The following is a 23,579-nucleotide window of genomic DNA, read 5'->3' on the forward strand; positions in this document are numbered from 1 at the left end:
TCACGTTTATTAATAAGGTTGTGGCCCTAGTTCACCCAACCTACTGTGTATGATCTCTCTATTTGGGGGGTAAGGGCGTAATTTGACATTTCTGGTCTGCAATTGCCCTTTCTATGATTTAAGCTAGTCAAGATAAAATGCTTCCCCCACCCGCTCCTCACATAATATGTTGTTTCATCCACACACACCAATTCACCTTACAGTCTCTCAATCACCTTCTCTCTATCTCCAATAGGCTGGAAGTTAATCAGGACTTCTAAGTTTTTGTTTCCCTGCTTTTGCAGATTTACTAATTTTACTGCTAAATCTGGATTTCCCACTTTCCATTAGCATATTATTCTGCTTCTTCCATAAATCAAGATACTGCTCAGGATTCTTCTGCCCTATATATCCTTCTGAATAATGCCTAATAACGCTCGACATGGCATCAATTTCCCCAACCGATGTTTCCCTCACACCTGGGTGATGTTCAGAGTTTAATGGTACTTCAGAGTTCTCTCCAACCAGAAAACCAAACAGTTTCAGTAATTTGTCTTGGATTTATAACTCCTCTAAAGAAGAGCTGAACACAGCTTGGATCACACTGGGCTTCTTAGTAAATTAACTTACTTGCTTCCTCTGTCCATTTCGTCATCGGCATCCTCATCCAAGGCGGAATCATGATTCCGTATACTGGTATGAAGATTCCCAAACCGTGTCTGCAAAGGGAAAGTTACTCTTTACGGTTTGTTGCCAAACGTCTTGTAGCCTGGCAAGGGATCCTGACAGCAGCATTCATAAGAAAGACTGTCTAGTGGTTCCAATCAAAGTGTCCACAGAATCTGTTGCAGTCATATGTGAAGTATGCAAATGGATTCATCCTTTATCCAAAGCTTTTAAGAGCAGATGGAGACTAAGGATAGACTAATTCACATGACAACTTTTCTCCTACCATGAGAGGCAACAGACAAAGCACAGTTGGTCTCTAACCTGGGTTGAAATCACTGTTCAAGCTTGGACATATTTTGAATATGTTTAGTTAGTTGTATATAAGTCACTTTTCTAAAAAATATTATTCAAAATGATTTATATTAAAATCAATACAGAAATAAAACCTTAATTAAAAACACAAATATAGTAACGATACACTACAGCACAATAGAAATCTCTCAAATAGCATGGAAGACAGATATCAGCGATAAAAACTAATACAAAGTCATTTAAGAAACAACCTTCAGAAAAATTTAGCTAACAATAAATTAAGCTCCAGGAAATGCCATCCAAAATAAGAAGGACTTCACATGGCAAAACATGGCGGTGGTGGTGATCATGGGGACACTACGTAGACCTTTTAAAGAAAGAAGCCTTGCAAAGTGCGCCTCACCACAGTAAAGCCCAACTCTGACCTTCAGCAGATGGAATAAAAGAAATGGAAACACTGAACTAGGAAGCAGCAGAGAATGGAAGGGTATAGGGAACCACATATTCCTAAACTAAGATGCTCTCAAGCACATAGCTAATCACCAGAAGGGATGGAGCAAGTATTCAAAGCAGGGAGCAGGGTCAATAAAGTGAGCTCCTCTGCTTGAACTGATCAGCCCATTTCAAGTCTGGCCCCCTTCAAGCTGAGCCAAACTTGAAATGCACTCACAGCTCAGGCAACCCCCACCCTCACAGCTAGTCCCTTATTCTGGGTAAGGGAGAAACGGTGCCAACAGCAGCATGGCAGGAGACCAGGCTTGCCCCCTGCCCTCTGTTAATCTTGGGAAGGAAGAATTTTTCCTTGGTAGAGGGAGGAACTGGTATGGAGAGCAGGGAGGTAGAGGAGGTGGGGAGGCATGGTGAAAGGGAGGAATTGGGCTACTCGAGAAATCCAAGGTTTTTAAAGAGCACAATTCTATGGGTATGGCCATAACTCAGAGGCTTTTGGCCATCCGAAACAGAGCAGGAGGTGTGACAGAGGCAAGCTTCACCTCCATGCTCCTCCCACTCTGTATTTTTGCTAGACAGGCTTTTTTGCCAATCTGGCTGAGGTGTCAGGAAGGGAAGGAGAGGGGGGAGGACTGGGGATTGTCAGGATTGATTCTGAGCACAGGGACATAGTTAGCAGCTCAGTTTCAGAAGAGGAACAGCCAGAACCAGGCATGCATTTTCCCAAGCCAGTTCGGATATGGGTAGGTGTGCTTCTCAGGTTACTAACTCCCAGATGGCCGGGCCTGAAGCTCCACTCCCCTTGCCCCCCTCTGTGAGAAGCTGGGAGGAGGACGAGGAGGAGGACAGTGGGGGCCATGACCTAAGAGATGCTAGACTACGGCACAGAGCTAATAGGAAAACATCAGGGGCGGAGCTCAGATTAGCGATCTGATTAAGAGCCCAGTTAGCGATGCGTGAGAGGCGACGTAGGAAAGCATCACTGGAAGGGTGGGACATCCCTCCCTGAAGGTGCATCCTGTTTTTCATCGCTCGTTACTTTCCCCACTGGTCTCTGACGAACCCCATCGCTCCAACTGCATGCCCCCGCCTGCCGTTGGGGGGGGGGGGTTTGAAGTCACTGACATCCTGGACTTGCGCCTTTTCCAGGGGCAGCTGCAATATTTGGTTGTCTTGGAGGGCTGTGGGCCAGACGAACGCTCCTGGGAACCGGCAGAGCATTTGCATGCCCCCTTGCTGGTTTGCCGTTTTCACCAGCACTACCCCCACAAGCCCAGGGCCCCACGGGGAAAGAGGCGGGGAGGCCTCGTGGAAGCAGGGATGATGTCAGGATTGATTCTGAGCACAGATAGCAGCTCAGATTCACAAGAGGAACAGCCAGAACCAGGCATGCATTTTCCCAAGCCAGTTCGGATATGGGTAGGTGTGCTTCTCAGGTTACCAACTACCAGATGGCCGGGCCTGAAGCCCCCCCCTTGCCCCCCTCTGTGAGAAGGCGGGAGGAGGACGAGGAGGAGGAGAGTGAGGGCCGTGACCTAAGAGATGCTAGACTACGGCACAGAGCTAAGAGGAAAACATCAGGAGCGGAGCTCAGACGGTCGACCCAGTTAGCAATGCGTGAGAGGTGATGTAGGGAAGCATCACTAGAAATGGGGGACATCCCTCCCTAAGTTAGTCTAGCCAGCATGCCTCACTTCAAACTGCAGGCAACATCCATGTTCCCATTTGAATCCCTTGGAGGCATTCCTTTGTAGCCTGAGAGTCTTCGAGGATTTGCATCTGTAATGAACCTGTTAATAATGAATTAAAGGCCGGAGACTGAAGCCTTTCTATTTGTGAGTGTGAGTTCATAAGGAAAGAGGGGGCCCAAGGAAAATGTGACAGGGATATGGCATAAGCCATCCCCTCCCCGCCCACCGGCATGCCCCCTTTCCCTTCCCTCCAAAGTTGCTGTTGCAGTCTTGGAGAGGCAGCCAGCACTGTTCTCTCTGCACCAGCTGTTTAGGGGCGGGGGCGGGGAGTTCAGACTCCTGAGCCCAAGTGCTGTTTCCAGTCTTGGATCCAAGAATCTAAACTATCCTATGCCCCTCACCCCACCCCAGACTCTGTCTAGGGGCCATAGGACTGCTCTTTGTTTGATTTGAACATTCAAGCAGCCAAACTGATTTTTGGGCTGAGCAAGGAGGTCATATGTTAAAAGTTGAAATGTGATCATGGTGTCTCACAAGATGTGCTTTGGGCTGGTGAATAACATAAAGACTGCAATGCACTTTGACATTCAGAGTGAAGGATAAGGCTATCAATAGCTACTAGTCGTGATGGCTATATTCTACTTCCAGTATCAGAGGCAGGATACCTTTGTATACCAGGTGCTGGGGAACATGGAAGGGAAGGTGCTAATGCACTTGTGTCCTCCTTGTGGGTTTCTCACAGGCAGTTAGTTGTCTGTGAGAACAGAATGCTGGACTAGATGGGCCCTTGGTCTGATCCAGCATGGCTTTTCTTATGTTCTTAGAGTGCACCTATAGGACTGTAGGCAGGGCATGGATGGAGGTAGGGAAGCACTGTTACCAGCCACACAGGATGGAAAGGGGCTAACAAAGAGTATATAAAAGCACAATGAGACATTCCGGTTTGGTGGTCAGGGAGTGTCCCTGAGGTCAGTCCAACAAGGTCACAGATATTACAGCAATTTGATCCCAAGTAAGCTTCCCTGACCTCTTCATGGATCACTGCCTTGTTGTGGCAAAGGGGCTTGCGTAACTCAGTGAAGCCATAAGCTATGCCATGCAGGGCCACCCAAGATGGACAGGTCATGGCAGAGAGTTCTGACAAAATGTGGTCCACTGGAGAAGGAAATGGCAACCCATTCCAGTATTCTTGCCAAGAAAACCCCATGGAACGTATCACAAGGCTAAAAGAGATGAAGCCGGAAGATGAGCCCCTCAGGTCGGAAGGTGTCCAATATACTACTGGGGAAGAGCAGAGGGTATTTCCAAGTAGCGCCAGAAAGAGTGAAGCGGCTGGGCCAAAGCTGAAAGGACACTTAGCTGTGGATGTGTCTGGTGGTGAAAAGAAAATCCAATGCTGTAAAGAACAATATTGTTTAGGAACCTGGAATGTCAGATCAATGAATCAAGGTAAGCTGGAGGTGGTCAAACATGAGATGGCAAGATTGAACATCGACATCTTGGGAATCAGCGAACTAAAATGGACAGGCATGGGTGAATTTAATTCAGGTGACCATCATATCTACTACTGTGGGCAAGAATCCCTTAGAAGAAATGGAGTAGCACTCATAGTCAACAAAAGGGTGGGAAAAGCAGTACTGGGGTACAATCTCAAAAACGACAGAATGATTTCAGTATGAATCCAAGGCAAACCATTCCACATCACAGTAATTCAAGTCTATGCCCCAACCACTGAGGCCGAAGAAGCTGAGGTTGATCGGTTCTCTGAAGACCTACAACACCTTCTAGAACTAACACCAAAAAAAGATGTCCTCTTCATCATAGGGGATTGGAATGCTAAAGTAGGAAGTCACGAAATCACCGGGATAAGAGTTTTGCCAAGAGAACACGCTGATCATAGCAAACACGCTTTTCCAACAGCACAAGAGACGACTCTACACATGGACATCACCAGATGGTCAATATCGAAATCAGATTGATTATGTCCTTTGCAGCCAAAGATGAAGAAGCTCTATACAGTCAGTAAAAACAAGACCTGGAGCTGACTGTGGCTCAGATCATGAGCTTCTTGCTGCAAAATTTCGGCTTAAATTGAAGAATGTAGGGAAAACCACTAAATCGTTCAGGTATGACCTAAATCATATCCCTTATGAATATACAGTGGCGGTGAGGAATAGATTTCAGGGATTAGACCTGATAGACAGAGTGCCTGAGGAACTATGGACGGAGGTCTGTAACATTGTTCAGGAGGCAGCAACTCAATCCATCCCAAAGAAAAAGAAATGCAAGAATGCAAAGTGGCTGTCTGATGAGGCTTTACAAGTAGCTGAGGAAAGAAGGGAAGCGAAAAGCAAGGGAGAAAGGGGAAGATATATCCAACTGAATGCAGAGTTCCAGAGGATAGCAAGGAGAGACAAGAAGGCCTTCTTAAATGACCAATGCAAGGAAATCGAGGAAAACAACAGTATGGGAAAGACTAGAGATCTCTTCAAGAAAATTGGAGATCTCAAGGGAACGATTTGTGCAAAGACGGGCATGATAAAGGACAAAGAAGGCAGGGACTTAACAGAAGCAGATGAGATTAAGAAGAGGTGGAAAGAATACACAGAAGAACTATACAGGAAAGATCTGAATGTCCCTGATAGCCATGATAGTGCAGTCACTGAACTTGAGCTGGACATCCTAGAGAGTGAAGTCAAGTGGGCTTTAGGAAGCATTACTAATAACAAAGCTAGCGGAGATGACAATATTCCAGCTGAGCTATTTAAGATCCTAAAAGATGATGCTGTTAAAGTGCTGCACTCAATATGCCAACAAATTTGGCACACTCAACAGTGGCCGCAAGACTGGAAAAGGTCAGTTTACATTCCAATTCCAAAGAAGGGCAACGCCAAAGAGTGTTCAAACTACCACACAATTGCGCTCATTTCACATGCCAGCAAGGTGATGCTCAAAATCCTACAAGCTAGGCTTCAGCAGTATGTGAACCGAGAACTACCGGAAGTACAAGCTGGGTTTCGAAGAGGCAGAGGAACTAGAGATCAAATCACCAACATTCGCTGGATCATGGAGAAAGCAAGAGAATTCCAGAAAAACGTCTCTTTCTGCTTCATTGACTACGCTAAAGCCTTTGATTGTGTGGATCACAACAAACTCTGGCAAATTCTTAAAGTGATGGGAGTACCAGACCACCTTACCTGTCTCCTGAGAAACCTGTACGAGGGTCAAGAAGCAATAGTAAGAACCAGACATGGAACAACCGATTGGTTCAAAATTGGGAAAGGAGTACGACAAGGCTGCATATTGTCACCCTGCTTAGTTAACTTATATGCAGAGTACATCATGAGAAACGCCGGGTTGGATGAATCACAGGTCGGAATTAAGATTGCTGGGAGAATTATCAACAAGTTCCGATATGCAGACGATACCACCCTAATGACAGAAAGCAAAGAGGATCTCAAGAGCCTCTTGTTGAGGGTGAAAGAGGAGAGTGCAAAAGCTGGTTTGAAACTCAACATTAAAAAAACGAAGATCATGGTATCTGGCCCCATCACTTCCTGGCATATAGAAGGGGAAGAAATGGAAGCAGTGACAGATTTTATTTTCTTGGGCTCCAAGATCACCGCAGACGGTGACTGTAGCCATGAAATTAAAAGACGCTTGCTCCTTGGGAGGAAAGCTATGGCAAACCTAGACAGCATAGTAAGAAGCAGAGACATCACCTTGCCGACAAAGGTCTGTCTAATCAAAGCTATGGTTTTCCCAGTAGTAATGTATGGCTGTGAGAGCTGGACTATAAGGAAGGCTGAACACTGAAGAATTGATGCCTTCGAACTGTGGTGCTGGAGAAGACTCTTACGAGTCCCCTGGACTGCAAGGAGGTCAAATCAGTCCATCCTAAAGGAAATCAACCCTGAGTGCTCATTGGAAGGACAGATACTGAAGATGAAGCTCCAATATTTTGGCCACCTAATGCGAAGAGAAAACTCTCTGGAAAAGACCCTGATGCTGGGAAAGACTGAAGGCAAAAGGAGAAGGGGACGGCAGAGGATGAGATGGCTAGATAGCGTCACCGATGCAATGAATATGAACTTGAGCACGCTCCGGGAGAGAGCGCAGGACAGGAAGGCCTGGCATGCTATGGTCCATGGGGTCACGAAGAGTCAGACACGACTGAATGACAACAACAAGCTTCCCTGAGTTGTATGCCCTGTGAGGTAGCTCAGCAACTACAGTTCCCTCAACAGTCAAGAAAGCTTTTAGGGGCGCTTGCACACTTGCTCCTAGTGTTCAGGAGTTAGGTAAAAAACAGAAACATTTTCAAGGGGACAATTGAAATCACATGGAATAACTGAGGTGTTTTTCAATAATGAAAGCAAAAATGTAAGACAACTGTTTGGCTCAGCTGAGACCATGAGTGAGATGTGCGCGGGGGAGACAATTTCTGTCGTTCATCATTTTGCACAGTATGCAAAAGGTTCTGGCAGATAATTTGCAGCACAACTTTTCAAAAGAGATTACTTCTTTATAAAATGGTAAGAAACAGCACTGTAAAAAAGAAAAAGAAACCCTTAATACATTCAAAAAGGAGAGCAGTAAATCTTTTTCAAAGCTCTACTAGATGAAGTGACATAGAATGCACACCTGCAAAAACTGTCAAAGTCATTTAGGGTAACTTTCCTTTACTGATGTCCCCTGCTGTTTGCTCTTATTTAAGCTTTTAATTTCTGTCTTTTCTGCATTTTTAAATGTGCACATTTTTCTCTGCCATTTTTGGAAAAGGAAAAAAAAGCAGCAGACTTCTGTTTCCTCCCTGATCAGTATTCTAATAATAACCAGACCTCTTCCATTTGCTTAAAGAAGAGGGAAAACGCAGTATTTCTTTCAAGTTCTAGGAAACAGTATAAAGCCCTTACTATGGAGGACATTTGCACAAAGTAAGATACAAACCTAAATTTCCAGTGTATGTGCTGTCTATTTATAAAATTAATTATAAAAAAAAATATATGGCAGTATAATGTTTAAATTTGTGTTGGAAAAAAAGCCGATTTTTTGCTTGTTCAGCTTAACCAGTGGGGTTTTCCCATTTTTATAAAACCCCCTTCACAAAAATGTTATAAAAACATTTAGGGTGCAATCCTGTGGCCGCTAGACAGGGTCTAGACAGCCATAGGATTTTTTGGTTTCTGGGAACCGAGCTCGGAGCCAGTGCTCTTAGCTTGGTGCCCAGAAATCTGGCTCCCCATCCCCTCATAAGAGGCGCAGTTCGTCCCTGGCTCCACGGTTGGAAGAGCAGCGCGGAGTGGTTGAAAAGGGGGCATTATCCTGCACTGGATAGTTGGCCACCTCTGAGTTCAGAGGCGGCTGACTACTCCAACAGGATTGCACCCTCAGACTATTTTATGTTATGTTGGAACAGCAAGGAAAAGCAGAAGGGGGGGGGAGTTCTCTGTGGCTGCCCCACAATTGTGGAGTTGCCTTCTGCCAGAAACCTGTCAAAGCCAGAGCCTGTATAATTTATTTAAAAAATAAAAAATTTCCAAACTTTTTACAGACATTACAAGTGCTGAATCATACACAGAATTAGCAAATGATAAATCATTCATATTTCATTTTACAAATAAAAAAATTAGGTGCTTGTCAGATATAAAGTGCAGTCTATACAGCCTCATAATATCCCTAATAAAGAATGTCAATTGACACTTTCTTGCGCTTTATTAGACCAATACTTAATTAAAAGGTCAATTTTCCAATGAAAGAATCATATGACTGTCTGCCCTCCCTCAGTCTGATCAAATTTGTAATTTTTACCATAGACACTCTATCCCATGTTTTGATCAGCTATTCATCCAAGGTCAGGGCACGTGTTTTTTTTCCCAATTACAGGATATAGTTAACCGAGCTGAGGATAGTAAATATGGAACCACTTCCATATCATCAACTAAGACCAGATCTTTAACATATCCAAACAGTAATATCAGTGGCTGTTGTGGTAATCTATAATCCGTGATTAAAACAAGTTCATTATTTCTTGTCAAAACATCTAAATGTTAGGGCAAGACCCAAAAATATGAAATAGGTCCACGTTCTGGCTGCATAATTTCTGGAAGAGGTGTAAAACTTTCTGCCATTCAACAGCTAGTGTTAACTTCAATTTAATTGGGGGCGATCATTGTGGGTTTTTGTTTATTTCCAATGTTACCCATCCTGAGCCCTTGAAAAAGGGATGAGACAGAAACTGAACTAATTAGAAAAATAAATAAAAAGATGTGCAAGGCCCAAAGGTGTCATTTCTGTGACTGTGTGCACATACCAGAGAGACCTAGGTCCAATTGCAGTTTCTGTGGTGTGCCTAAATAATGTGTCCAGTGCCAAAGAAGAGGACGACCATGACCGTCACATTTTACAAGGGAACACTGATGTTTGCATTTGGTATTCAGGCATATGCCTGTTACTATACTGTCTAAAAGGTAAGCACAGGGCTGTAGAAACCACTAGGTGTTGCTGGTGATATCTGTATAATAAAAGAGTGTGTTTACTAGTACCTTACTGGTATACTCAAAGGGAAAAGGTAGTAATGTTCCTTTTGAGCTGTAGGGAAATAAACTTGTAAAAATGAATCGGGCAAAATGAAGAGAAATAAAATGAATTTGAACAAAAAACTGAAGTCACAAAAAATTGTCATTAGCTGCCTTAGGGTGCAATCCTATGCATGTTTAGATAGAAAAAAGTCCTACAATTCCCAGAATTCCCCAGTCAGAAAATTAGTAGATAGAAAGTATCTCTGAACACTGTCCATTTAAAAATAATAACCAAGAGGCTCATAACAGATGAAATGCAGTCTTTTATTAGACATACTAAATATTATTTCAATAATGAAATCTATGTTATTCAGTGTATTAAAACACTGTTAGCATATTTGTTTGGATAATCATAGGCCACTATTTCCCCCTTTGTCTATATGAGAAAATGAGCCTGAATATAGCAATACCCAAGACCGTTTGTGGTAGATCAAATCAAACTTGGCACAGCCAGTTGGTCCACACTGCTTTGCTTCAAATAATTAAAGTTGATCTTTACAAGAGTCTTTCAAGCACTGAAATGGATTGGTAGTTTCTCTAGGATTAACAAAAGAAATACTTCTTCACCAACACGTAACATTTTTGTGGGAATTTTCTCCCATTCAGTGAAAGCCACTTGCTGAGATAGCTTTAAAAGGGAATTACAGTGCAATCCTATACATGTCTACTCAGAAGTAAGCCCACTGAGTTCAATGGGCCTTACTCCCAAGTACATGGGTATAATATTGCAGCCTTATGTTAAGCTAGATGGAAATGTATGTTCAAAGTCACTGTATATCAGATACTAGAGGTCAAACTACAGGGGAAAGCCTGTTGCCCTCAGCTTGTGATTTTTTCAGAGCATCTGGCTGGCCATAGTTGAAAACAGAATGCTGGATTTTTGACTGATCTTCTTGATCTTCTAATGTTCAGGCACTGGTGTTCAGAATAAAAGTTAACACATCACAAGTCTGGTAAACCCTTAAACCCAGCTTTATAGATCTACTTAAGCCACTCTGAAGATAAAAGGGTTGGTAAGAACTGAGTAAGAGGTGTTAGTACTGTTTAGGGTTTTGTGTTTTTTTAAATCTACCATTTCTGAGCATGGTCTTGGATGACACTGATTATTTAGATCCATTCATGGCTGGCTTCTGGCCTGGATTTGGGACAGAAACTGCCTCGGCTGCCCTGGTATGAATGACTCAGGCCAGGGAATGGATGAGGGAGTGTACCCTATTGGTTCTCCTGGACCTCTTAGTGGCTTTCAGTACCATTGACCATGGTATCCTTTTCCACCATCTAATCCCAGGGAAGCAGCTGAAATCCTGGACAGGTGATTGGGGCAGTATTGGGATGGATGAAGGCTAACAAGCTGAAGCTTAATCCAGGTAAGACAAAAATACTGTGGGTTGGGGTATCTGCTAATCCGGATGGAGATTTAGCTCTGAGTTTGGAATCAGGTATGGAGACTGAAGTGCTCTTGGACTTGACGCTGTCTATGGAGGTCCACATAGTATCAGTTGCCAGGAATGCTCGGCAACTCCCTGGGAGGATGTCCTAAGAGCCATAGGATACTTTGGATCTCTCCCTCTGAGGGTGGAAAGAGAGGTCTGCTTTCAGAGGGGGAGCTCCAACCTTGAATGCACTGGTTACCAGTGTGTTTCCGAGCCCAATTTAAAGTGCTGGTTTTGACCTTTAAAGCTTTAAACAATTTGGGACCAAGTTACTTGAAGGATTGCCTTCACCCTTATCAGCCTGCCTGAGCTTTAAGATCAGAAAGAGAGGCCCTTCTTATTTGCCCACCTGTGAAAGCAATTAGGTGGGTCACCACACATAAGAGGGTGTGGTCCCACACCTTTGGAACAAGTTGCCATCAGAGGTCTGCCATGCTTCGTCACTGGAGGCTTTTAAGAAGGCCCTGAAAACAGATTATTTTACCATGGCCTTCTCTCGATATGACTGCTATTATTGCTGTTATTGCCATTGTTGTTGCTAGTTTTATTGATGGCTTTTATTATTCTTTTTATTACTATTTTATTGTGTTTATGTTTTTAGTGCATTTAATATTTTAACTGTTTTTATGTACTGCTGTGAGCCACCTTGGGAGGGCTTCTGTCCTGAAAGGAAGCCAAGGAATGTTTTAAATACATAAATAAAATAAATGCCCAGACGGTGCAGAAACCTCTGCAGTCCTTACCTCTCTAACATCGGTAGAGGGGGAAGGGTGCATATTGAGGCACCTTCCGTGGACATGCCGGGAAAGCTTCCCATAGTTCTGGAGCTGGCCATAGCTTAACAGCCAGCGTGGTACAGTGGTTAGAGCGCTAGACTGGGACATGGTCGAATAGAGACTTGAATAGGGTTCAAGTCCCTATTCGACCATGAAGCTCACTGGGCAACTTTGGGGCAGTCACTGACTCTCAGCCTAATTTACCCCACAGGGTTGTTATGAGGTTAAAATGGAGAAGAGGATGATCATGTATGCTGCCTTAGGTTACTTGGAGGACAGGCGGGATATAAAAGTAACAAACAAACAAACAAATAAATAACTTTCCCTCTCACTGAGACTAAGCAAGGAAAAAAAAACACCTGGAAAAGAAAAGAGGAAAAGAAGCTGTTCCTCCTCCTTCCCACCCTGTTGCCAGGGTGGAAACTGAGCCGACAGAACCCCAGAGCAGTTCTGATTCTGGAGAGGAGCAGCAATCCATGGGAGAGGAGCCCGCTCATCCTTCACAGGCACAGCAGCTGGCAGAGATTCCTCCTGCCGGCATTCCTGAGATAGATAGTGACCCTGGCAGTGAGCAAGTGCGGGAGGGGGGCTTGCTGGACGCTCGACGCAGACGCAAAGAGCGACGAGCGATGGAAGGCGTGGAAAGGAGGTGTAGCGCCCGTTTGGCGCGCAAGCAACGGCCGCCTCCTGTGGACCCAAGGGAAAGAGGGAGGATCTCTCCCTAGCCCGTAAGTTCAGGGTCTACAAGTGACTCTCCTTCAAACGGGGACCAACTGCCTACTCGGAGCATAGGCCACTCTGCTGTTCCTTGCTTAGTCACTGGTGATTAGCATCTGAAAGAGTCATTAAGCTGTAAAAGGGTTAAAGCCTTGAAAAGAATCCTGTCTATGCCTTGAGTTGGCTATTGGAGTGTACTGAAAGAGGCCACTAGGGTGCCTCCTGACACCTCTCTTCTTCCCTGCCAGTGTGAGCACAAGCAGGGCTGTGGGTTCTTCAGAGGCTCTGACATTGGAGCAACCCACCCCAGTGAGTGCAACTGCTCTGCCTTAGCCTTGTAAGCTATCTTGTGGGGGAAGGGCACCCTGAAAGACAGATTAAAAATCCTTGAAATAAATAACAACACATTTTAGTTATGTGGAAAGGAGACATCTCATACTAAACCTGTTAGAAAATAAAAGAAAAAGAGAAGTAAAAAGGCAACAGTGTTCAGGAAATGCATTGCCTCAATTTATTCTTGCACTTGTGTTTTCACAGTGGAAAACCCAAGCAGGTTTCCACTGGGAGGATCCAGTGGCCCAGGGCCAATGAGGGTACTGCTGGGCTTGTGTTTCTCATAACGGCCCCTCCTCCCTCATGTCATATGATGTAGCTATGAACAACTGGGGTGGAGGTTGGAGCGGGGAGAAGATGACTTTATGTGTAAGTCAGTGATGGAAAGTCTAGGATGGGATAAGCATCTAAAGATGATATCCAATGAGCAATTTAGGTAATTGTTGAGGTAATGTACAAATATTTTATTTCTAAATGGGCTGTAAAGAATTAAGGTTTGACATGGAACATTCACTATCTATATAGTAAGAGGAAAGGCATTAACACCACCAGAGGGCAGTCTCGTAATTTCTTGCAGTTTGGGTGTTTTTTTTTTCCTTTTTAATTAGAAGATATTTTGAGTGTTTGCAATATAGATGGATCATAACTGACATGCAAAGACAAAGATCCTCTCTTAAAACAAAAACGACCATTACCAAGGGTACCAAATATGTAGATTACGCTCTCTTTTATCCAAAATATTTTGCTAATTGACTGAATTTACCATTTTCAATGAGAAATATTTTCTTAAAGATGAAGCCCACTACCAAACCGTAGATTTAACACTGCTCATTGTTACTCTAGATGACATCTGTCACATAAAATATTTTATTCACATTATTTAAATTGCTAGATAGGGCTTAATGCTGCCCCAGCATTGTGCAGAATTTCTAGCAGGAGAGTAAGACTGTGGGATATGAGTATGTGCATGAAACACAACACGATTCCAAAGCTTTCAGCTGAATTTGATTCTAACTGAAAATATACAGGTATTCCTCTTTCTGTTTCTTAAATAATTATGTTCAAGTTTGCTTTGAATTGGTCGCATGAGATCTTCAGTTCACTGCATGGATGCTTATCACACCAGGATTGAGTTTTATTTGGTCAGTTTATTCTCCCCTATCCCCTTCCTTACTGACAGGAGGACAGTGAGCTACAGAGTATGCCATTTCTCTGGTGGTTGTGTGTGGGGCGGCCGGGGCAGGGGCGGGGGGGGGGAGCAGAGAGTAGAAGGGAGGTTCCTGATGTATGGGGACCCCCTGCTTTCTGAAAGCAATCAACATGTCAGCCTGCAGGAGACATGCCATGTGTGAAACAGCAACCACAATGAACACAGACACACACACACACACACACACACACACTGCAACTTGAATTGCATGTATTCCTTTTAAACAAATTATAGTATTCAATAAGATAATTTCTTATTCCAGGACAAAACATGAAAACATCAATTTGGCCACATTAAACATTTTCCTTCATAGAGCTCATTACAAGGAAACACTGATGCATGTTTCAGAGGGTTTCATTAATTATATTTTAGAGATGATTTTGCTGATGGCATTTCATATGTTGAAATCTGCCTTGAGCTCTTCAGGATAGGATGCAGCAGAAAGCCCAGCTAACAAAATTCAAGCAGTTTTGCTGTTGTTACAAGAGCTATGTTAAAAATTAAGTTTCAGTAACAAAGTACATTGTATTTAAAATGCAACAACCTCATGAAAAACAATTCATTTGCTCTTTTGATATATGCATACTTCAAGTAGTGCTGACATGTTGGGATTCCTGAAAAATCCACACTTTGTACCCAAATGTCCTATATATTTTTTATTACAGCTACAAGTTACTGCATGCCTCAAGGTACAAACCTTATATATATTTCATTGGAGGCAAGGATGCACTGCTAACTTATTAATTATAATGTGTGTTCATAGTTGTGTTACACAAGATTCTGCCAAATGTGCGAGAATGCTTTATGAGCCACAGACTATTTAAGATGTGTAATGTTTTATATTAAATGGGCCATGGCCCACCCCGTCAACTGAGATAATGCTTCTGCAGAGGAATACCAGGGAAATCATATTCATGATAGCAAGCAGATCTGCCAAGATATTTGCCTTTGTTCTGCCTGAAATCCCTATTCTTAAGCAGTGCTGTGGAAACAGAATGGAGTTTTTTTATCCATTTTGCTGAAAACATATATGGACACTAAACAAAAAGACCCCCAAAACATAATCTGTAGTATGACTTTAACAGTCTGAGACAGGTTTATAGTTGTTGGTTTTTTAAGAAAGAAAGAAAGAAAGAAGACATGCAAGTGGGACAAAATTTTAAATAATGAAAAATATCATAATCTGCATTCACTTTCTTTTTTAAAGTATCTAACCTGAAATTTATCATAGTGTTACATTCAATCTAACTTACACAGAGGGGAGAGGAATCATTAGTTAGCCGTGAAAGCTTGAAAGAGTTAACAGAAAAATACATGCCAAGGTTTTAATAAGGCTTAACAATAAAAAGCTTCAGCCCTCTACTTTCACTAGATTTTGTTGTGGTGGTTTTTCCCTTGCTTAGGGCAATCCATCTGTTAATTCTGACTTGCAATGCAGTTGAGCTCTCTTTCCTTCTCCCCCCTCCCTCCTCTGCACACCCATAACCAAACTGCCCAGAATAGCTATGAGGAGGCTGACACATGTCTTACAGAAATAGAACCATTCTTTTTAGAACATCTTAGGCAAAGATCAATCGTGCATTTCTTATTTGTGTTTTGCTTTGGGGTCCCCTCCCCACCACTTGCAGGAGCACCTTTAAGACATAAACAACAGAGAAGCTAATATGATATAATAGTTTGTGATAAAATTATTTACCTTCTATCTTGGGTGGGGATATATATTCTCACACACACACACACACACAGTATGTATGTATGTATGTATGTATGTAATGTTATAATTAATTTTTAAAAGTCTATTGTTCATTTGACAATAAAAAAGCAGTCTATGCTGGCTGTGATAGAGATTAGTAAATATTCATTGTTAACAACTGATCTGCACTGTGACCAATGCCAATATTCTCCCTGGGCCAAACTGGCCTTGTTTTCAATAAAAGCAGAGAAGTACCCTTTCCCTTGAGCCCTGTTAGACTGATGCTGCAGTTGGAACTGTCATCTTCATACAAAAGCAAAGGGGCTGGTTTTTACAAACGCAAAGCCTAATTGGGAGATCTTCATGGCTGTACCCTTGACATTTATTTAAACCTCATCAAAAAAACAGGAAATAACCGAACTAATTAGCGGACTGGCATACGAACTACTATTTGTTGGGGTAGAAAGCATATTCATATTCTGCTCTAGAAAATGACAATAATACTAATGACAATGTCAAAAACAACAGCATTAATGTGTGTGATCTTCAAGAATGAAGATGACTTTGGTTTTATATACTATTTTATAATGCCAACTCTTCAAAAAGCCCGGTCCCAAATTATTGATATCCTTGAATTAAATTCACAAATTTGTAAATGATTAGTCTGATATTTGTTTCTTTGGAGAAAAATACTGTAAACCTCATCCCAGAGCTAGAATTGAACAGAAAATATATTAAACATCTCAGGGATTTTTATTTAAATTCCCACATTGCTTAGCTTGTGTTTCCTTGGAAAATGTAATTTGTAGATGTATGTTTTGAACTAAAATTCTTATAAGGTTACTGAACAGAAATCAAAATTAGGACAAGTGTGACATAGACAACATTAATTAGAAATTGGATAAAATGTCATCCAGACCACACATGATTACTTAACTAGCTAAAGATTTCTAAGCTTCATCTATCAGCAAAAAACAGTACCAAGGAATTCAGGCTAGGCAATGATGTTTGGGATCTAGTAGCAAAATTCATTCTTTTAACAAGGACATTTCAATGTCCTTAGCCAGTCATTAAAATCTGAGTTGTTTAATTACCTGATCTATGCATAAGGATATAGGATATATTGCTCTCAAAACTTGTCCAAAAAAGATGTAGAATATATAATAAATTAAGTGTTCTGCCAGCACACAGCTCTCAATAATGATGCAACATACATTTATAATTTATTAAGATTGGCTCCATTACTGAACGATTAATGTGGAAAAGCAGGTAGAACTAACTGGAAAATAAATCAGTAGATTTCTAATTTCCATAGGTGCAGTAAATGTATAAAGACAGATCTGTGTGAGAATCCAAATTAAAGCTACAAATTGTCTATGTCTTTTGCATTTCAAAGACAGCTATATATTTAAAACAAGCTTAATATAGATCTTGCAGTATCAAGTGAACATAGTGAACTTGTGGTAGAAGATGACATGCGAGTTCTCATAATGCTTAAAAGTGTTAACTATACATTTGCAGTTCATGTTTTTTTCACATCCGCTATTTGCTTTCTCAATTTTCAATATATTAAATATTACAGAATTAGGTTCCTGAAAACGTGATGCACTGTGTGTCTCTATATAACATACACTGGGAGCTACAGATGTAGAAGTTTACCACCATGGACTGAAAAAAATATATTTAAAACTGAATGTGGCCTACTTGCCTAATTAAAATACAGATATGCCTACATTAGTCATATGCTGATGGTCTTTGGACTTAGGCAGGGGTGGCAGAAGGTAGATCTGAATATACTGGTAGATGTCAGGGTGATTAGCAGTATATTGGCAAGGATTTCTGATTCCCAATTGTTTAACAATAGCAGCAACAAAATGACTCCCCCTCTCCCTAAATTATACCACTTGAAATTAAGAAAGCTTGAGAGGGTAACCTGGATTTTTTTGTGAATGGACTGTGACGTCCTTTCAAATCTGGTACTCAAAACACATTCCTGGGCTAAAAATTCTTTAATTTTAAGTGAATATCTTTTGCATCAGGCTCCCATTGGAAGTTCTCAACATTCTATTAAAAAAAACAAAGTAGATCCTGCAGGCCTGAAGTCCGCCACCCCTGGACTAAGGGATTTAAGAAGTAAGCCTAGAATTGCGACTCACACAATTGAATCTCATCCTATGCTCTGCTGCAGCTTCACACACATATGAATGTTGGCAATCCAGCAGGAATTGTGTGAATGTCCTAAAACACAGGGGATATACTAGTGAACGTCAACAGCCATCTAAATGTATTTGTCAGCATTCATGATGTGTATGTCCAAAAAGTACAGAATATCGACAAAATTCAGCATCGACAAAATTAAATGGTTATTGCCAGCATTCATATGTGAATGTTGGAAGTTGCCAATATTGGAAATGCACTGTAATGTTACATAAAATATCTCCAACAGGCACATTAACGAAACAATGGAAGTCATTTATAGAAATGAATATACACTGTTATCTAAGTGGATCTCACAGATCAAGATGTTAACATTCTGGGCTAGTAATATTCCACTTGTTACAGAGGACCAGCAACGTTACAAAAAAACAACAAGACAAACTAGGTAACTGATTACTACTAATTGCAACTAGAGAGGTGTAAACTCTCCTCATCCTGATTTGGAATAGAATTATTATTTCTAAGCTTTTACAAAAAATTGTGCTTGGACAATTCTGAAATATCAGAAAGGCCTGTCTCATTCCAAAAGCTTACCTGCCAGTCCTCTACTATCAACAACCTTCCCTGTAGCCAGTTTCCCTTCATAAGGGACACCCTGCTAGTCTCATCCTTCCCTTTTCCCTAAGCCTACTTTCCAACAGCCATGATTTGGGGTGGGGGGCAAAAGGGGGCTAGTCCTCTGGGCCTTAATTTGGGCCAAACCCTTACTAATCGGAAGTTTTCAGTGCAAAGATCTTGGGGAACTCTAGTTTTCCAGGACTCCTGGGTCCTTATTAAGGGAGGAAGCTCAAAATGACTACACTTATTTATGAACTGTGCCAAATTTTAAAGGAATTTTTTGCAGATGATTAAGGAGTGGTTGTTTCCAAACCACTTTCCCAGTTCCAAAACTTGGCAGCACAACTACCCACATCAAGTTAATTAAGGCCCCTCTAAAGTCCCAGAACATAGTCTGAAGGCACATGAGGCAGCCACATTGCTGAAGCTAAGCAGGTTTGGGTCTGGTCACTGCTTGGAGAGGAGACCACCTGGGGACCACATGTAGCCACTTGAGTTCCATGATGGAAGAAAGGTGGGATATAAATGTAATAAACAAATAACTAAGTTATCTAAAGTCTACACAAAATGAAACTTCCCGATATGGCTCTATTTAAGGTAGTAAAAATTACAGTCCAGCAAGAAAAATAGTTTGGATATCAACAAATATATAAATTATTAATATGTTTTTGTTTATCCTTTCGCCACAATGATTGCATTTTTCCTGAAATGTGGACTTTTTATGCTTAGCTAGCTAATTAGCATAGAACAGTACGAGTCTAAAACATTACAGAACATTAATTCTGAAAATTATAATTGTTTTATTAATAATAACTTTAACTTTAGTTAGTTAACACTAAACATTGGCCTGAATATAAATAATATTCGCATGTAGCTTTTTCAATGGATTGCTTTGATATATTTTTAAAACTATAAAATCAATGAGGCACATGGGGATGAAATGGACTAGAAATGTGAGTCGATAAGATGTTCACTAAAACCCACACCAATCCAGATTTTGTGCCCTCTTAAAGTAAATTTTCACACACCAGAAGCCAATTCTTCTTTCCCAATCAAAGCATGGACACATACTTTACACAGGGAGGGACTGCAGCTCAGTGGTAGGCTTCAGTTTTTAGATGCAGAAGGTCCCACTTCCAGTTCCCGGAATCACTCATTAAAAAGGACTGCAGACAGCAGAGCTATGGAACACCTCTGCCTGATATGCTAGACAGCATTTCTGCCAGTCAAAGCAGACAATACTGGGCTAGATAAGGGGTCCACAATCCACACGCCCCCCCCCCAAGGACTTTATTGTGGCCCCCACAGATGCCCTGACCCTCTGCTGACAAATTCTTCCCTGCAAATTTCCCGGTCATTTGTACTCTTCCCCTGGCCCCCTGCCGCAGAGTTCCTCATACAGACAGCTCTTTCCCCACCTGTGCTAGCAGTGAGGAAAGGGCCATCTGTATCAAGATCGCTGGGGGAGGGGTGGAAAGCAGACTCTCCCCCCTCCCCCAGAGATCTTGATACATATTGCTCTTTCCCTGTGTGGAGGAACATCCCTTCTCAATGGAGCATTCCTATCTTTACAGCTCCTGTGGAGGATCAGCACTGGGCAATCCTTCCCTTCACTTCTGCTACCACCGTAAATCTACACCCCCTTATTTAATATAGCCTTTTTCTCTAAAGTAGCTGGTCATTAGGCACGAAACAAGCAGATCAGAGGCACAGGTACAATAACCAAAGATAAATAATCTTTTATTAAAAAAAGTAAAACAAGGAAGCTCATTATTTATGATTGCTGTTACTTTAAGAACAAGGTTTCTATGTTATTGCTTTAAAAACAGGGCTTCTGTATTGTTACAGTTACTGTTACCACCAACCAGGTGCTAGAAGCCCTGGTTCTTAACCCTAAACAAACTTAAGCCAATTCCCCTATCCAGCTCCACCCCAGGTAACTCACAGGCCTAGCAATGAGGACTTGTTAAGCAGTCTTCTCTGTGGTAGGGTTTGACTACAGACAGGAACCTTTAAGGCTGTTCACCAGGCTTCCATTGAAGTCTTCAGTTTGGTCCAGCAGCTGCTCTGTCTTCAGATCACTGCCACCAGCTAATACTTGGGCCTCAGCTCTTTCTGAAGGCTGCTCTGGGAGTCTTCCTTGCCTCACTTGCAGACTTCCTTCAGTTTTTGCCTCATATATTCTCAGGTCTCATTTTGGCTTCCTGGTCTTGCGGCTGCTCTTCTTCCTGGCTGATGTCTTCATCAGGCTCCCCAGCCTCTCATGAAGACACCTCCTGATGACTCTTTCTGACAGACTATTCAACCAATTACACATAACAGCAAGCCGCTGTGGGAGAATTTCCCTGCAGGGCTTGCTGTTTTAAAAATCCAAGCCCCGTCAGGGGCACACCACAGCTTGCCATTACGAGCAAATCCGACAAGGATGGGTAGTTGGGATGCTACCCAGAACCCATGGCCTGTTTTAGGGTTGTGGGTGGCTTGCTAACCACCCCAGCAACCCACCTTCACTGGGTTCGCACGTAACAACTAGCTGTGGTGCACCCCCGCAGCGGCTTGAATTTTCAAAATGGCGGCCACTGCTGTAATGAGAAGCCCTGCAGGGAAATTCACCCATGGTAGCTTCTTGTTATGTGAGAACCAGCTCTTTCTGACAGATTCACCCCAGATAAACTCCTTATATTTGCTCCAGTCTGAACCCTGCAGCCAATTAGTTTTGGTGTGGCTAACATTCCATCACACCACCTCTGTTCAAACTCAGAACCAATAGTCATATTTAGAATATTTAGCTCTTCTTCAGTCAGATCATACCAATTTCGATCCAACCTTCCAATATATAAGACAGAAACCTGGCCACACTCCCCTCTCAGTGGTAACGGCAACTCTACCAGCATACCATATTTACAACGTATCTCTCCTAAGACACAAACCTCAAATAAAAGACTTGCAGTTTTTCCTTCTACCGTTAACCCATTCAGTCCTTCGGTCATTGAAACAAAACATAACACTTAAACCTTTACCTGAGTTTTACCTCAGTTTCTTCACACCCTGCCTCTGCAAATAGCAGGGAAAGAGCGATCTGTATTAGGATTGTGGGGAACTGTGCATGTGTGTATGAGCGCATGCATGTGTGTGTAGATGTGTGGGTACATGTGTATGTGCAAAGCCCAAGCATGTATCACGTGTGGCACTCAGGTCCAAAAAGGTGGTACATTCGTGAGCTAGATGGGCCAATGGCTTAACTCTGTATAAGGCAACTTTTTTGATGAAAAACCTTGCCTTAAAAAAGTTGCCTTTCGGCAGTACATTGTAATTCTTCAATATCTGCCAATAGCAAGTATCTTTTCTTAAATGTTTAAGAATAGTTTAATGTTTTGCAACAATCATGAAATTATAGTACCTGTGCAAGTCGTCTTTTTTCTGTGTTCAGTCTTTGTGCACTGTGCAATGTGCAGACTGGAGTGTATTGCACACTACCCAAGCTACAAGTTCCATACTCATCTTCTGTTTCCTAGAGAACAAATTTAAGATTGAAAAACGTTTGTGCATATATGTATTTATTCATATCTACACACACACACACACACACACACTTTTTGCTGAAACAGATGGAAAAAAGTATGTAATAAAAAAAACTCTGTCACCAAAAAAGAACTTAAACTTCGTAGTAAGGTGTAATAGCTGCCAATTAACTTTTAAATAAGATGAAGCTATCAAAAAGAACAATTACAACCCAATTCATGTATTTAGCCTTGACATTTGATGGGGGGGGAGCAATAATATTAAAACTACAAATGAATATTTCAGGGGAACAAATAAAAAACTAAACTGAATTTTTAAAAAAACAGTGCCTTGATGAGATGCCTCCAATATTTTTATACTGCTGTTCTTGAAAGTTAAAGAGGTTTTAGCATGCTAAAATACTGCCACCATTTACAGATCTCATGAAACCTAAACAGACAATTACACCTTCTGAATTACATTTCTCTGGTAAAACTTGCTTGCCTTAAATTCTCAGCTTGAAGCAAAGGCTTCAATTGTGATATCAAAGCAATCAGCTTTATGAAAACATACATCCTGTTAACGTATCTTTGAAGACCTCTGTTTTTCTATGATAAATATGAAACAATAAAGAGATTATTCAAGTGCATGCATGGAATGACAGATAGTTGCCAGAGGGCTCGTTATAAAAAATGTATTGTTGAACAAAGGGCTAAGCATATTTCAAAAGTCATTAAAAACACAAATCTTGTGGGATTTGTAAGGTATGTACTTCAAACCAAAGCAAGAAACAAGGTAAGGAAGTATGAATTCTGTTACATACCTTGTGTTTCAACTTACTCTTCACCTCTTTTATCCCCTGTTTTGCATGATTTTTTGCCTAGGAAAAAAAGAAAAAACCACTAACTGGATTTGCAAAGCAAAGCAAAACAATAGTTTGAAGAGTGCACAATATGAGGTGAAATTTAATTAAAAATCAAACCTCTCACATTATGTGGTATAATGGAAATTACTTCCTTTGTTAATTTCACACATGATTGCTAATAAGGTTTGAGTGCATTAAGAGTTGGATCTTGGCATATGCATATCTGTGTTACAAAAAATACACTAATTAAAAAGGTCAGGACAGCCTTCCCCAACCTGGTGTCTTCTAGAACTGTTGGCTGGAGAATGATGGGAGTTGTCATCCAACACATCTGGAGGGCCCTGGGTTGGGGAAGGCTGGCTTGGGGTAATGGAGTTCTAATCTAGTCCTTTTATATACACAGAGATATTTCTCCTTGTTCCATACTTGCATTGGTATTATTATTAGGTGTACTTTTTGTTGCACTAAAACAATCAGTCAAGCTTCGTTCCACTTTATGACATCAGCATGCACAAAAGTAAGACTTACAGTTTCCCAGAATTTAGAGATGAAGTAACCATTCTAGAGGCCAAGTAATTGCATACATGTTTTCCA

The 23,579-nt window shown here is 41.7% G+C and overlaps 1 protein-coding gene across 4 annotated transcripts in view; it reads right to left on the bottom strand.

Moving 5' to 3' along the window:
• Positions 1-23,579, bottom strand: part of DENND1B (DENN domain containing 1B) — a 295,461-nt gene that overhangs the window by 10,785 nt on the left and 261,097 nt on the right. For all 4 annotated transcript variants that reach the window (XM_084851502.1, XM_084851503.1, XM_084851505.1 and 1 more), the window contains 3 exons: positions 22,944-23,000; positions 22,020-22,130; positions 610-698 (listed from right to left, as the gene is read on the bottom strand). In XM_084851502.1, the coding sequence (XP_084707628.1) occupies positions 610-698; positions 22,020-22,130; positions 22,944-23,000 (257 nt within the window). The remainder of the gene's footprint in view (positions 1-609; positions 699-22,019; positions 22,131-22,943; positions 23,001-23,579) is intronic.

Source organism: Heloderma suspectum, chromosome 4 (assembly GCF_057233095.1).
Source record: "Heloderma suspectum isolate Gila_16-S chromosome 4, 16-S_ref, whole genome shotgun sequence".
In the NCBI taxonomy this organism is placed as follows: domain Eukaryota; kingdom Metazoa; phylum Chordata; class Lepidosauria; order Squamata; family Helodermatidae; genus Heloderma; species Heloderma suspectum.